This window comes from Macaca fascicularis, chromosome 1, assembly GCF_037993035.2.
Source record: "Macaca fascicularis isolate 582-1 chromosome 1, T2T-MFA8v1.1".
NCBI lineage: Eukaryota > Metazoa > Chordata > Mammalia > Primates > Cercopithecidae > Macaca > Macaca fascicularis.
Genome location: NC_088375.1, coordinates 83,138,619 through 83,155,185, shown reverse-complemented (window position 1 = coordinate 83,155,185; position 16,567 = coordinate 83,138,619). Strand labels below are relative to the sequence as shown.

The following is a 16,567-nucleotide window of genomic DNA, read 5'->3' as shown; positions in this document are numbered from 1 at the left end:
CCTGAGGTCAGGAATTCAAGACCAGCCTGCCCAACATGGTGAAACCCCGTCTCTACTAAAAATACAAATTATTAGTTGTGCGTGGTGGCAGGCACCTGTAATCCTTACTCAGGAGGCTACTCAGGAGGCTGAGGTAGGAGAATTGCTTGAACCCGGGAGGTGGAGGTTGCAGTGAGCTGAGGTGGTGCCATTGTACTCTAGCCTGAGTAACAAGAGTGAAACTTCATCTCAAAAAACAAACAAACAAACAAACAACAACAACAACAAACACCAAAAAACCAACAGTAATAGGACCAGAGGAATCAGGAATTTGCCATGTTTTACCTTGTATTTTTAATAGGGGCTCTGAAAGGGAAGATAGGTTCATGAGAACACATCTATAGAGAAACTATTAAGGCCAGGTTCCAATTGAGTGTGGGCTTTTGAAAACTGCTCTGAATACATTCTCAGGCATTTTAGAATTGAGAACTTGTAAATGTACCTATTGCTAGAAAAAACATGCTAAAGAAGAGTCACTTTGTGATAAAATAATTAAACTGAGAGCATATACACTTTAGGAATATAAAAATAATCTGTTAATAATTGAAATAAGACAAAAATTATAGCCCTTGTACAGCTTATGTTCTAAATGTGGAGACAGATGATTATAAATGAAAAATTAATGTGTAATATGATATAAGATAATGCTAAGGACCAGGAAGAAAAGTAAAGCAGAATAAGGAGACAGAGTAATAGGGACTGAGGGGAAGAAAAGAGGTGCATTAGGGAACACAGATAACCACAGTGGTCCAGGTGAAGATAACAGTGGCTTAAATAGGGTGGTGGCTGTGTAGATGCAGAGAAGTATGCAGGTTTGAAATACATTTTGCAAGTTGTATCACTGGGACTTCTTTATGAATTGAATGTGACAAATGATGAAAAAGTGACAAAACTGAGTGACTCGGAGGTTCTGGCTAGACCAGTGGATATATGGTGATACCGTTTATGAGTTAGACAGGTTAGTAAAAGAATAGTTTTGGTGGTAGAAAGATTTGCTTCATAATTTTTTCTTAATTCTATTTTCCAATTTTTAATTCCTTTTAATTAATCTTGTTGCAGATGTCTGTTTAAATAAAAGAGTGTTTAAATAAAGCTCTAGCTGTTCTGGATATAAAAAAGTTATTTTTGAGAAAAGGGCACAAATTAAATAACCAAACAGTTATAAAGTATAAAATAAACAACTAGTCATAAATAATAAATTAAATAAAAGTAATTAATATGCTTTATGTAATTGGCTAAGTATGTTAAATTTTAGTTAGTTTTCCAAAAGATTTTCTCTATTCAAAGGATATTTGGGAATTTTTCAAGATTTTAACTCCCACTTGTTCTCATGAGAAGCAAAACATTGTGCAAAAACTCACATTTCTAAATCAACAATCAAGTAAGTGCACTATTTTTGAAGTTAGGATCCACCTGCACAGCTACTGTATTAATGCTGCAAACACTAGAAATGGTGCAGTTTTATTCACATCAAATGCCTTCCAAAAACAAATACCATTTTTATTTGCTGACAAATTTCATATACAAACGGTAGAGAGGACAAGAGTCCTGTCCCATGACTCAGTTATTGTGATTTTTCACAAAGTATGACTAAATAAAACTTCTGTAAGTAGAGTAGATTTTATTGGGATTTATTTTATTTTGCAAACTTAAAACCACTTGAAAACTTTAAATTCCTACCAGTAACATGTGGCTCCCTGGTTGTCGAAGAACCCTTGTTGCTCTTGTGATGTGTTCTATGGCTTCCCTGAAGAACACCATGGAATGAGAAAGCTAGCAGAGGAAATGTGACAAATAAACGGATTATAGGTACAGAAAAATCAAATGTGCACTGTGGTTTTACATACAATTTATTTACAGAAAGGAGAATAACTAGTAATCCAGAGATCTAGATCAGTAAGCTGGTTTTCATTAACATTTAGGGAAGGTAAATTTGTGCAATAAGGATTGTCCCTATGCGAATATTCTTGTGAGTGGATTAGAAGGGTGGTGGTAGAATTGAGAGAAGATAATGAAGAGGTGAACAATAGTACTTAGACTTCCTACCCCCATTCCCTACCCCTTCCCATTCCCCTGCCCCCTTCTCCCTTCCCCCTACTTCCTTTCCCTTCCCCCTTCGCTTCCTTCTTTCCTTCCTTTCCTTCCTCCGTACCCTTCCCTTCCCTTTCCTTCCCTTCCCCTTCCTTCCTTCCTTCCTTCCTTCCTTCCTTCCTTCCTTCCTTCCTTCCTTCCTTCCTTCCTTCCTTCCTTCCTTCCTTCCTTCCTTCCTTCCTTCCTTCCTCCTCTCTCCTCTCCTCTCCTCTCCTTTCCCTTCCTTTTTCTTTTCTTTCTTTTTTTTTTTTTAGACAGGGTCTTGCTCTGTCATCCAGGTGCAGTGCAGTGGCACAATCATGGCTTACTGCAGCCTCGACTTCCTGGGCTCAAGCGATCCTCTTGCATCAGCCCTGTGTAGCTGGGACTTACAAGCAGGCACTGGCACCACAATGCCAGATTAATTAAATGTGTGTGTGTGTGTGTGTGTGTGTGTGTGTAGACAGGGTTTCATTATGTTGACCAGGCTGGTCTCAAACTCCGGGGTTCAATTGATCCTCCTGCCTCAGCCTCCCAAAGTGCTAGGATTACAGGCACAAGCCACCACACCTGGCCTAGGCTGCTTTTCTATTGTTCTGTCTTGGCAAGTAGGATAAGTGGTAGGAGGAAGAGATGCAGAAAGTTGGTTTACAGTGTGTGTGATTTTGTTGGTATCTCTGTTCCAACACATCATTGCCTACAACAATGGGAAAGATGTAAAGAGCCACAACCACTTTGCTGTCCTTTGTTGCTACTTTGGACCCTGTTGCCACACTCTGGTTTGCATTTATCCTCATGAACTCTATTCATTCAACATCCTATAGCCCCAGTTGTGTACCTTGCCTTTAAAATTATACCCTATCAAATGAGACAAAATAAGATGAAATAACATAAAACTGTACTTCTAATGGTCTGCTTTAAAATACAAAGGTAAACGTTTTTCTCTGATCTCTTCCCCTCTCTCTCTCTTTTTCTCTCTCGCTCTCTCTCTCACACATACACCCCTCTTAAAAATACTGATTTGATATACGTATCTGTTTGTATATAAAAATAAATAAATATATACATATATAGTACTCCTCAGATTTTTATATAGTATATGTGTTTACCTCCAAAGAAATTGAACCCAACTTCATTTGGAATTCATTAAGTACACTGGCAAGTTTATTATAGTCATTGGTATTCTGATAGCTCTTTCTTCTATGAGTCTTGTTTATATCCAAGAAGTCCAAAAATACAGTTGAGTGATTCATCAGGTTTTCTTGGGTCCACTGAATCTATTGCAAGATAAGAATTTAACACTATCATCAATAGCACAATTCTATTTGTTATCAACACTAATAGTATATATCTGTGTTGGAGAAGCTCCTGGCACAGTGGATCTAGGACTAACCTGTTCTTAACTTTTTTGTGTGCTATAAACTTCTTTTGACAGTGAAGCCTGCGGATCCTTTCTCAGAATAATATTTTAAAATGTATATAGCAAAATATAAGGGTTATAAAAATCCCCAAATATATTAGAATATAGTTTTATTTAAGAACCCTTTGAGGGTCTGTGGATCCCAGGTTAAGAACTCCTGTTGCTAGAAATATCTTGTGGTTCCAGCAACAATCTGAGTAAAAGAATCTTCCCTTAGTTTACCACTACCGTTCTGCAAGTTTCTACATGTGCTTTCCTTGTTTACTTGGCAAATTCTTGCTTATCTTTCACACCAAGGTCATGGGTTACTTCTTATTTGAAGTCTGACCATCTCCCTCTCTCCTAAAATCAGGTGGAATAAATTACTGTTTCCTCCTTTGTTCCACCACTATATTGTGTGCATAGGTCTGTCATAGCACTTACAGAAATGTATTGCACTTTTTAGGTTGTAATGTGCGTGAAGGCAGGGTCCGTGCTAGTCCTAGGTAGTCCTCAGCACTTATCCCACTTGCTATCTGGCACTGAGAATTCTTGATAGGCATTCAGAAGATGTTTGTTTGGCAAATGGCTAACTGAAGATTGAGGGGTGGTATGGTATGATAATTTGAAAATATATGTCATTAGATATCCTAGGTTTGAATAATGACTCCGCCACTTAACTAGCAGGGTAACCTTAGGTGAGATCTTAATCTTACTCTGCTCAGTTTCTTGATCTGTAAAATGAGGATAATAACAGGACCTATATCATAGGGTGTTATGAATTAAGATTAAAGTGAGTAATGATATGTAAAGCTCTTAACACTGTGCTTGGCACATTGTATTAATTATTAGAGTTTTATTTTATTTTTTTTTTTTTTAAAATTAATTTATTATTATTATACTTTAAGTTGTAGGGTACATGTGCATAACGTGCAGGTTTGTTACATATGTACACTTGTGCCATGTTGCTGTGCTGCACCCATCAACTCGTCATTTACATCAGGCATAACTCCCAATGCAATCCCTCCCCCCTCCCCCCTCCCCATGATAGGCCCCGGTGTGTGATGTTCCCCTTCCTGAGTCCAAGTGATCTCATTGTTCAGTTCCCACCTATGAGTGAGAACATGCGGTGTTTGGTTTTCTGTTCTTGTGATAGTTTGCTAAGAATGATGGATTCCAGCTGCATCCAAGTCCCTACAAAGGACTCAAACTCATCCTTTTTTATGGCTGCATAGTATTCCATGGTGTATATGTGCCACATTTTCTTAATCCAATCTGTCACTGATGGACATTTGGGTTGATTCCAAGTCTTTGCTATTGTGAATAGTGCTGCAATAAACATACGTGTGCATGTGTCTTTATAGCAGCATAATTTATAATCCTTTGGGTATATACCCAGTAATGGGATGGCTGGGTCATATGGTACATCTAGTTCTAGATCCTTGAGGAATCGCCATACTGTTTTCCATAATGGTTGAACTAGTTTACAATCCCACCAACAGTGTAAAAGTGTTCCTATTTCTCCACATCCTCTCCAGCACCTGTTGTTTCCTGACTTTTGAATGATTGCCATTCTAACTGGTGTGAGATGGTATCTCATTGTGGTTTTGATTTGCATTTCTCTGACGGCCAGTGATGATGAGCATTTTTTCATGTGTCTGTTGGCTGTATGAATGTCTTCTTTTGAGAAATGTCTGTTCATGTCCTTTGCCCACTTTTTGATGGGGTTGTTTGTTTTTTTCTTGTAAATTTGTTTGAGTTCTTTGTAGGTTCTGGATATTAGCCCTTTGTCAGATGAGTAGATTGCAAAAATTTTCTCCCATTCTGTAGGTTGCCTGTTCACTCTGATGGTAGTGTCTTTTGCTGTGCAGAAGCTCTTTAGTTTAATGAGATCCCATTTGTCAATTTTGGCTTTTGCTGCCATTGCTTTTGGTGTTTTAGACATGAAATCTTTGCCCATGCCTATGTCCTGAATGGTACTACCTAGGTTTTCCTCTAGGATTTTTATGGTATTAGGTCTAACATTTAAGTCTCTAATCCATCTTGAATTAATTTTCGTATAAGGAGTAAGGAAAGGATCCAGTTTCAGCTTTCTACTTATGGCTAGCCAATTTTCCCAGCACCATTTATTAAATAGGGAATCCTTTCCCCATTTCTTGTTTTTGTCAGGTTTGTCAAAGATCAAATGGCTGTAGATGTGTGGTATTATTTCTGAGGACTCTGTTCTGTTCCATTGGTCTATATCTCTGTTTTGGTACCAGTACCATGCTGTTTTGGTTACTGTAGCCTTGTAGTATAGTTTGAAGTCAGGTAGCGTGATGCCTCCAGCTTTGTTCTTTTGACTTAGGATTGTCTTGGAGATGCGGGCTCTTTTTTGGTTCCATATGAACTTTAAAGCAGTTTTTTCCAATTCTGTGAAGAAATTCATTGGTAGCTTGATGGGGATGGCATTGAATCTATAAATTACCTTGGGCAGTATGGCCATTTTCACAATATTGATTCTTCCTATCCATGAGCATGGTATGTTCTTCCATTTGTTTGTGTCCTCTTTGATTTCACTGAGCAGTGGTTTGTAGTTCTCCTTGAAGAGGTCCTTTACATCCCTTGTAAGTTGGATTCCTAGGTATTTTATTCTCTTTGAAGCAATTGTGAATGGAAGTTCATTCCTGATTTGGCTCTCTGTTTGTCTGTTACTGGTGTATAAGAATGCTTGTGATTTTTGCACATTGATTTTGTAGCCTGAGACTTTGCTGAAGTTGCTTATCAGCTTAAGGAGATTTTGGGCTGAGACAATGGGGTTTTCTAAATATACAATCATGTCATCTGCAAACAGGGACAATTTGACTTCCTCTTTTCCTAACTGAATACCCTTGATTTCTTTCTCTTGCCTGATTGCCCTAGCCAGAACTTCCAACACTATGTTGAATAGGAGTGGTGAGAGAGGGCATCCCTGTCTTGTGCCAGTTTTCAAAGGGAATTTTTCCAGTTTTTGCCCATTCAGTATGATATTGGCTGTGGGTTTGTCATAAATAGCTCTTATTATTTTGAGGTACGTTCCATCAATACCGAATTTATTGAGCGTTTTTAGCATGAAGGGCTGTTGAATTTTGTCAAAAGCCTTTTCTGCATCAATTGAGATAATCATGTGGTTCTTGTCTTTGGTTCTGTTTATATGCTGGATTATGTTTATTGATTTGCGAATGTTGAACCAGCCTTGCATCCCAGGGATGAAGCCCACTTGATCATGGTGGATAAGCTTTTTGATGTGTTGCTGAATCCGGTTTGCCAGTATTTTATTGAGGATTTTTGCATCGATGTTCATCAGGGATATTGGTCTAAAATTCTCTTTTTTAGTTGTGTCTCTGCCAGGCTTTGGTATCAGGATGATGTTGGCCTCATAAAATGAGTTAGGGAGGATTCCCTCTTTTTCTATTGATTGGAATAGTTTCAGAAGGAATGGTACCAACTCCTCTTTGTACCTCTGGTAGAATTCGGCTGTGAATCCATCTGGTCCTGGACTTTTTTTGGTTGGTAGGCTATTAATTGTTGCCTCAATTTCAGAGCCTGCTATTGGTCTATTCAGGGATTCAACTTCTTCCTGGTTTAGTCTTGGAAGAGTGTAAGTGTCCAGGAAATTATCCATTTCTTCTAGATTTTCCAGTTTATTTGCGTAGAGGTGTTTATAGTATTCTCTGATGGTAGTTTGTATTTCTGTGGGGTCGGTGGTGATATCCCCTTGATCATTTTTAATTGCGTCAATTTGATTCTTCTCTCTTTTCTTCTTTATTAGTCTGGCTAGTGGTCTGTCAATTTTGTTGATCTTTTCAAAAAACCAACTCCTGGATTCATTGATTTTTTGGAGGGTTTTTTGTGTGTCTATCTCCTTCAGTTCTGCTCTGATCTTAGTTATTTCTTGCCTTCTGCTAGCTTTCGAATGTGTTTGCTCTTGCTTCTCTAGTTCTTTTAATTGCGATGTTAGAGTGTCAATTTTACATCTTTCCTGCTTTCTCTTGTGGGCATTTAGTGCTATAAATTTCCCTCTACACACTGCTTTAAATGTGTCCCAGAGATTCTGGTATGATGTATCTTTGTTCTCATTGGTTTCCAAGAACATCTTTATTTCTGCCTTCATTTCGTTATGTACCCAGTAGTCATTCAGGAGCAGGTTGTTCAGTTTCCATGTAGTTGAGCGGTTTTGAGTGAGTTTCTTAGTCCTGAGTTCTAGTTTGATTGCACTGTGGTCTGAGAGACAGTTTGTTATAATTTCTGTTCTTGTACATTTGCTGAGGAGTGCTTTACTTCCAATTACGTGGTCAATTTTGGAGTAAGTATGATGTGGTGCTGAGAAGAATGTATATTCTGTTGATTTGGGGTGGAGAGTTCTATAGATGTCTATTAGGTCTGCTTGCTGCAGAGATGAGTTCAATTCCTGGATATCCTTGTTAACTTTCTGTCTCGTTGATCTGTCTAATGTTGACAGTGGAGTGTTGAAGTCTCCCATTATTATTGTATGGGAGTCTAAGTCTCTTTGTAAGTCTCTAAGGACTTGCTTGATGAATCTGGGTGCTCCTGTATTGGGTGCATATATATTTAGGATAGTTAGCTCTTCCTGTTGAATTGATCCCTTTACCATTATGTAATGGCCTTCTTTGTCTCTTTTGATCTTTGATGGTTTAAAGTCTGTTTTATCAGAGACTAGTATTGCAACCCCTGCTTTTTTTTGTTCTCCATTTGCTTGGTAAATCTTCCTCCATCCCTTTATTTTGAGCCTATGTATGTCTCTGCGTGTGAGATGGGTCTCCTGAATACAGCAGACTGATGGGTCTTGACTCTTTATCCAGTTTGCCAGTCTGTGTCTTTTAATTGGAGCATTTAGTCCATTTACATTTAAGGTTAATATTGTTATGTGTGAACTTGATCCTGCCATTATGATATTAACTGGTTATTTTGCTCATTAGTTGATGCAGTTTCTTCCTAGCCTCAATGGTCTTTACATTTTGGCATGTTTTTGCAATGGCTGGTACCGGTTGTTCCTTTCCATGTTTAGTGCTTCCTTCAGGATCTCTTGTAAGGCAGGCCTAGTGGTGACAAAATCTCTAAGCATTTGCTTATCTGTAAAGGATTTTATTTCTCCTTCACTTATGAAACTTAGTTTGGCTGGATATGAAATTCTGGGTTTAAAATTCTTTTCTTTAAGAATGTTGAATATTGGCCCCCACTCTCTTCTGGCTTGTAGAGTTTCTGCCGAGAGATCTGCTGTTAGTCTGATGGGCTTCCCTTTGTGGGTAACCCGACCTTTCTCTCTGGCTGCCCTTAAGATTTTTTCCTTCATTTCAACTTTGGTGAATCTGGCAATTATGTGTCTTGGAGTTGCTCTTCTCGAGGAGTATCTTTGTGGCGTTCTCTGTATTTCCTGGATTTGAATGTTGGCCTGCCCTACTAGGTTGGGGAAATTCTCCTGGATGATATCCTGAAGAGTGTTTTCCAACTTGGTTCCATTTTCCCCCTCACTTTCAGGCACTCCAATCAGACGTAGATTTGGTCTTTTTACATAATCCCATACTTCTTGCAGGCTTTGTTCATTTCTTTTTCTTCTTTTTTCTTTTGGTTTCTCTTCTCGCTTCATTTCATTCATTTGATCCTCAATCGCTGATACTCTTTCTTCCAGTTGATCGAGTCGGTTACTGAAGCTTGTGCATTTGTCACGTATTTCTCGTGTCATGGTTTTCATCTCTTTCATTTCGTTTAGGACCTTCTCTGCATTAATTACTCTAGCCATCAATTCTTCCACTTTTTTTTCAAGATTTTTAGTTTCTTTGCGCTGGGTACGTAATTCCTCCTTTAGCTCTGAGAAATTTGATGGACTGAAGCCTTCTTCTCTCATCTCGTCAAAGTCATTCTCCGTCCAGCTTTGATCCGTTGCTGGCGATGAGCTGCGCTCCTTTGCCGGGGGAGATGCGCTCTTATTTTTTGAATTTCCAGCTTTTCTGCCCTGCTTTTTCCCCATCTTTGTGGTTTTATCTGCCTCTGGTCTTTGATGATGGTGATGTACTGATGGGGTTTTGGTGTAGGTGTCCTTCCTGTTTGATAGTTTTCCTTCTAACAGTCAGGACCCTCAGCTGTAGGTCTGTTGGAGATTGCTTGAGGTCCACTCCAGACCCTGTTTGCCTGGGTATCAGCAGCAGAGGTTGCAGAAGATAGAATATTTCTGAACAGCGAGTGTACCTGTCTGATTCTTGCTTTGGAAGCTTCCTCTCAGGGGTGTACTCCTCCCTGTGAGGTGTGGGGTGTCAGACTGCCCCTAGTGGGGGATGTCTCCCAGTTACGCTACTCAGGGGTCAGGGACCCGCTTGAGCAGGGAGTCTGTCCCTTCTCAGATCTCAACCTCCGTGTTGGGAGATCCACTGCTCTCTTCAAAGCTGTCAGACAGAGTCGTTTGCGTCTGTGCTGAGGTGTCTGTGTGTCTTAGTTTACTGTGCCCTGTCCCCAGAGGTGGAGTCTACAGAGACAGGCAGGTTTCCTTGAGCTGCTGTGAGCTCCACCCAGTTCGAGCTTCCCAGCAGCTTTGTTTACCTACTTAAGCCTCAGCAATGGCGGGCGCCCCTCCCCCAGCCTCGCTGCTGCCTTGCCGGTAGATCACAGACTGCTGTGCTAGCAACGAGGGAGGCTCCGTGGGTGTGGGACCCTCCCGGCCAGGTGTGGGATATGATCTCCTGGTGTGCCTGTTTCCTAAAGCGCAGTATTGGGGTGGGAGTTACCCGATTTTCCAGGTGTTGTGTGTCTCAGTTCCCCTGGCTAGGAAAAGGGACTCCCTTCCCCCTTGCGCTTCCCAGGTGAGGCAATGCCTCGCCCTGCTTCAGCTCTCGCTGGTCGGGCTGCAGCAGCTGACCAGCTCCGATCGTCCGGCACTCCCCAGTGAGATGAACCCAGTACCTCAGTTGAAAATGCAGAAATCACCGGTCTTCTGTATCGCTCGCGCTGGGAGTTGCAGACGGGAGCTGCTCCTATTCGGCCATCTTGCTCCGCCCTCTATTTTTTTTTTTTAAGTCAACTAACTGACCAATTAAGTGATACTGTATAAACTGAAATTCTCACAGGAATAATTTACATCCTTATATCCTTAAGAAAGATTTGGTCAATCTAGTCTTGAATTTGGGGTACTGTAGTCGCTTTTGCTGTCCACAGGACTGACCCCTGCTAGGGCAGGATCCAATTCCCTAACTATTTGCTTGCTCATTTTCTACTGCCTCTGTATCTATTCCTTAGTCTGGTAAAGTCTCAAAACCGAATTATGGTTGGCATTTATAGGGAGTTTAGGAACTTCTCCCAAGATAGTAATAAGCTGTCTTTAAGAAATGCAAATCAAAACTACAATTAGATACCATTGAACACCAGTCAGAATGGCTAATACTAAACAGTCAAAAAATAACAGATGCTGGTGAGGATGCAGAGAAAAAGGAACACTTATACACTGTTGGTGGGAACTGAAATTAACCGTTGTGGAAGACAGTGTGGTGATTCCTAAAAGTTCTAGAAACAGAACTACCATCTGACCCAGCAATCCCGTTAGTGGGCATATCTCCAAAGGAATATAAATCGTTTTATCATAAAGACACACTCACACATATGTTCATATTTCCTGGGCTTTGTTAATGAGAAGAATGAAGCTGGCACCACCAGAGAAGACAGAAAAAGAAAAGAGTCCACCTTTGGGAAGGAAATGTTCTCCTTAATTCTCTTGAAAGGAGATGGCAAAAAATTCTAGTAATGGAGCCTAGATCACTGATCCATTTAGTCACATTCTTTTAGTGTGATCAGTTTATTGAAACACATTCCTTTGTGACCTAGATTAAAAGACAGGCAGTAAGAAAACTAAAGTTCAAAGGGATGGAGGAGGATGAGGAATCTTGCTGAAGTATCAAGAGAGTGGAGAGTTCTGCGAGTCCTGGAGAAAAATGAACAGTTTTGAGGTTGCTAAGGGGCCAAAAGCATGCGCAAAGGCATCAATGATTTTATCCTCTCCAGCATATCTATAGTTTTAGACATTTTCAAGTGGAAATGGAATTGTTAATACAATTACATTTCTTTCAGTATTATATAAATTTTTGAGGACTTTCATGAAGCAACATATTTTGCCCAATAATCCACTTAAAACAATTTTTGTTGTTGTTGTTGTTGTTGTTTTGAGACGGAGTCTCACTCTGTTGCCCAGGATGGAGTGCAGTGCCCCATGTTGGCTCACTGCAAGCTCCTCCTCCTGGATTCACACCATTCTGCCTCAGCCTCCCGAGTAGCTGGGACTACAGATGCCCGCCACCATGCCCGGCTGATTTTTTGTGTTTTTAGTAGAGACGGGGTTTCACGTGTTAGCCAGGATGGTCTCGATCTCCTGCCTTCATGATCTGCCCGCCTCGGCCTCCCAAAGTGCTGGGATTACAGGCATGAGCCACTTCGCCAGGCCAATAATTTTTAAAATGTAAATTTACCTGAAAATAGTTCTCAAGTTCCTTTGAAAGCAACCGATAGAAAAGGCTTTTATCAGTGAAATCAATTAAGCGATCATGAAATACTCGGGTGACTTCATGAACAAAGAGCAGAGCAGCCATCTCTTTGGAGTTAATAACAGTCCTGTCAGCTTGCAGCAATCCCAGGAGAAGCTGTTAGGGATTTAAAAATAACATTAAAAAAAAAAATTAGCAGGGTAGTATGTGAAGCGAAGGCTCAATTTTTGCAGGTTTATGATCCATAAAAATAGAAGCAATTATCCAAGGTAAGAATTGTGAATTTCTACAAGTGATAATCTGAAGTTTTGATGAGATGGGAAAGTGATAAGATAGGGAAAATTGGTTTGGAATCACTCTTAGAGGGAGGGGGACTTGGGGACTCCTCAGTCACATCTAATGGGGGCCTTGCTAGGATGGGAGTCTCGACTACAGTGCTGACATGGAGGCAGGGTGTTGCAGGTGATATCGAGGTACTTCCTAATGTTAATATGTTTTAGCATTCTAAATGTGGATTAAAAATGTTACAGCCCATTTGACAGATTACGTGTGCTATTTAGGGCTAAAGTCCCACAGTCAGGGGAGAAAGATATCAAATTCAAGAATTGATTTTCTTAACATTTCAATTTTGAAAATTCTTTGGCCATGGCTGATAACTAAGTCAGCACTGTTGGCAAAATCTGTGAAAATTCAAGCATGTTTATGAAATGCATACGTGCTTTCATTTTCTGACAGCCACAAAAAAATCTCAGAAATAAAGCAAACCCCAAATCTGTGTTATAACCTTGTCACTTCTTTCTCTGCTGAGGATCTTAGCCAATATTCTAACACTCTTAGGGATTTCATCATTGAATTATTTGCTCGGAATTGTTTTAACAATTTTCTTCAACAAACTCATGGGATAAGCTGCTAATAAATAGCAAAACTAACCAACATTCATTTCCCCTTTTTCCCCTTCTAACAATCTAATGTTGACAGTATGAGAGAGAGCAACTTATTTTAAAAAATAAACTAGAGAATGAACATTAAAACAAACCTTAAACATATCTCGAAGATTAAACATGTAGTGACATTTTGTTGGAGTTGGTAACATATTCTGACGTACTTGATGGTATATAGCTAGGGAACAAGATATTATCTGATCCTTACTTTTCTGAACTTCAGGTATGAAGTTATTGATGGAGAAATAAATTCCCAAATGAGCCTTTAAAAAGAAATGTTATAATTTAGTTTGCCAAAAATTTTAGGTATTGACTACTTCCACTAAAAAGCAGACTTGTGTACTATAATGGAGGATTAATTTCATTAAATGTTAAAATTAAAATCCATTTAACATAGGATAGTAGATTAGTGAAAACAAAACAAAACACTCTAGGGGTTGCCAACTGGAGAAAATTCCAATTGGTTCTAGTATGTTGAATGCTCTGAAGGGATGTGATACGTTTTCTCTGGGGACAATTTATGCTTCCCCTCCATATACACCAGGTGTGCTGGGAATTCTTCCATCTCCTTGCTCTCCATGAGATGTTACAGGAAGTGTAAACTGACAAAACTATTACCTCAGTCTGGATTGATTATACAGGTATATATTCTTTGAAAAATTCTGAAATATCTTACTGGAAAGATGACTCAACTTGAAATCTAGTGTAACTAGAAAAAAAATTTTAAGCAAGATTATGAAACTCTTCAACACGAATCTTTCTTCTTTAATATAAAATTTAAAGATTCATTTTTAAATTCAAGTTTTCAAAAAGCACTTGGTAATTCTGATACAGTTGGTAAATAGTTCACACCTGAAAAACATCCTGTTTTAGAAGAAAGTCTACCTGTATGCCAATTCAGACCGAGGTAATAGTTTGTGTAGCATTTTTTTAATTCCATAAGAAAATGAAAAGAGCAAATCAATTCTGGCAAAAATCAGGGTATGTGTGTTAAAAATGCAGATTTCTGCATGCCATGCCAGATATACTGGATCAGAATCTCTGAGGATAAAGTCCTAAAATCTACATTTTAACGTGCATTGCACATACACCACAAGTGTTTATTTTACACATAATAATTTATGCTTTTGATATGTAGAACCAAATTATAATAGTCCAGAAAACATAGGGGGAAATAAAATCTATCCCCTTAAAGTAATTTTCTTTCAATATTAGTGGATTTAAGTTCTCATATTTTTCCTTATTCTGGGAAATTAATTTTTTTCAATAGAAAATGAACTAGATGTGTTACCTGGAAAATAGTACATAAGATGTCTTGTGAAGGATGAGGTAATACCAGCATGGAAAAGTGTTTGAGGAGACGTGGGCTGATATCATTCACAACTGGAACACAAGCTGCAACTATAGACAGATCTTGAATATTCTGTGATAAGGATAACAAGGAAGAGTAACTGAATGCATCTGTAGGAAGTGAAGTATGTACCTACGTCACTGTTCCAAATTAAACAAAACATTTAAAAACATTTAGACAAAAATATTTAATTACTATTTATTGCAAAAACAAAAGATTACAGTGGTAATAGAAATCTATCTTAGAAATAACACAACCTAAAATATAATCTCAAGATATGTTATTTCTTGAAGGCTTTCTAAATGTCACCAGGAAATGGTCCTTTCTAAAAAAATTATTATACTTTAAGTTCTAGGGTACACGTGCACAAGGTGCAGGTTTGTTACCTATGTATACATGTGCCATGTTGGTGTGCTGCACCCACGGTTACTGTAGCTTTGTAGTATACTTTGAAGTCAGGTAGCGTGATGTCTCCAGCTTTGTTCTTTTGGCTTAGGATTCTCTTGGCAATGCGGGCTCTTTTTTGGCTCCATATAAACTTTAAAGTAGTTTTTTCCAATTCTGTGAAGAAAGTCATTGGTAGCTTGATGGGGATGGCATTGAATCTATAAATTACCTTGGGCAGTATGGCGATTTTCATGACGTTGATTCTTTCTAACCATGAGCATGGGATGTCCTTCCATTTGTTTATGTCCTCTTTTATTTTACAGAGCAGTGGTTTGTAATTCTCCTTGAAGAGGTCCTTCACATCCCTTGTAAGCTGGATTTCTAGGTATTTTATTCTCTTTGAAGCAATTGTGAATGGGATTTCACTCATGATTTGGCTCTCTGTTTGTTATTGGTGTATAGGAATGCTTGTGATTTTTGCACATTGATTTTGTGTCCTGAGACTTTGCTGAAGTTACTTATCAGTTTAAGGAGATTTTGGCCTGAGACAATGGGGTTTTCTTTTTTTTTTTCCTCTTGTAAATTATACTTTTTCTTATTGTTTAAAATTATACTTTATGTTCTAGGGTACATGTGCACAACGTGCAGGTTTGGTACATATGTATACATGTGCCGTGTTGGTGTGCTGCACCCATTAACTCGTGATTTGCATTAGGTATATCTCCTAATGCTATCCCTCCCCCCTATGCCTACTCAACAACAGGCCCCAGTGTGTGATGATCCCCTTCCTGTGTCCAGGTGATCTCATTGTTCAATTCCCACCTATGAGTGAGAACATGCGGTGTTTGGTTTTCTGATCTTGCGATAAGTTTGCTCAGAATGATGGTTTCCAGCTGCATCCATGTCCCTACAAAGGACATGAACTCATCCTTCTTTATGGCTGCATAGTATTCCATGGTGTATATGTGCCACATTTTCTTAATCCAGTCTTTGATGGACATTTGGGTTGGTTCCAAGTCTTTACTATTGTGAATAGTGCCACAATAAACATACATGTGCCTGTGTCTTTATAGCAGCATGATTTATAATCCTTTGGGTATATCCCCAGTAATGGGATGACTGGGTCAAATGGTATTTCTAGTTCTAGATCCTTGAAGAATTGCCACACTGTCTTCCACAATGGTTGAACAAGTTTAGAATCCCACCAACAGTGTAAAAGTGTTCCTATTTCTCCACATTAAATGATTGCCATTATAACTGGTGTGAGATGGTATCTCATTGTGGTTTTGATTTGCATTTCTCTGATGGCTAGTGATGATGAGCATTTCTTCATGTTTCTATTGGCTGCATAAATGTCTTCTTTTGAGAAGCATCTGTTCATATCCTTTGCCCGCTTTTTGATGGGGTTGTTTTTTTTCTCATAAATTTGTTTAAGTTATTTGTAGGTTCTGGCTATTAGCCCTTTGTCAGATGAGTAGATTGCAAAAATTTTCTCCCATTCTGTAGGTTGCCTGTTCACTCTGATGGTAGTTTCTTTTGCTGTGTAGAAGCTCTTTAGTTTAATTAGATCCCATTTGTCAATTTTGGCTTTTGTTACCATGGCTTTTGGTGTTTTAGTCATGAAGTCCCTGTCCATGCCTATGTCCTGAATGGTATTGCCTAGGTTTTCTTCTGGGTTTTTATGGCTTTAGGTCTAACATTTAAGTCTCTAATCCATCTTGAATTAATTTTTGTATAAGGAGTAAGGAAGGGATCCAGTTTCAACTTTCTACTTATGGCTACCCAGTTTTCCCAGCACCATTTATTATATAGGAACTCCTTTCCCCATTTCTTGTTTTTGTCAGGTTTGTCAAAGATCAGATGGCTGTAGATGTGTGGT

At 39.0% G+C, this 16,567-nt stretch overlaps 1 protein-coding gene across 1 annotated transcript in view; it reads right to left on the bottom strand.

Moving 5' to 3' along the window:
* The window catches only part of DNAH14 (dynein axonemal heavy chain 14), a 526,180-nt gene that overhangs the window by 138,830 nt on the left and 370,783 nt on the right, over positions 1–16,567 (bottom strand). The window contains exons 50-54 of the mRNA XM_045397720.2: positions 14,242–14,373; positions 13,046–13,213; positions 11,995–12,165; positions 3,219–3,386; positions 1,720–1,812 (exon numbers count right to left, since the gene is read on the bottom strand). Coding sequence (XP_045253655.2) covers positions 1,720–1,812; positions 3,219–3,386; positions 11,995–12,165; positions 13,046–13,213; positions 14,242–14,373 — 732 coding nt within the window. The remainder of the gene's footprint in view (positions 1–1,719; positions 1,813–3,218; positions 3,387–11,994; positions 12,166–13,045; positions 13,214–14,241; positions 14,374–16,567) is intronic.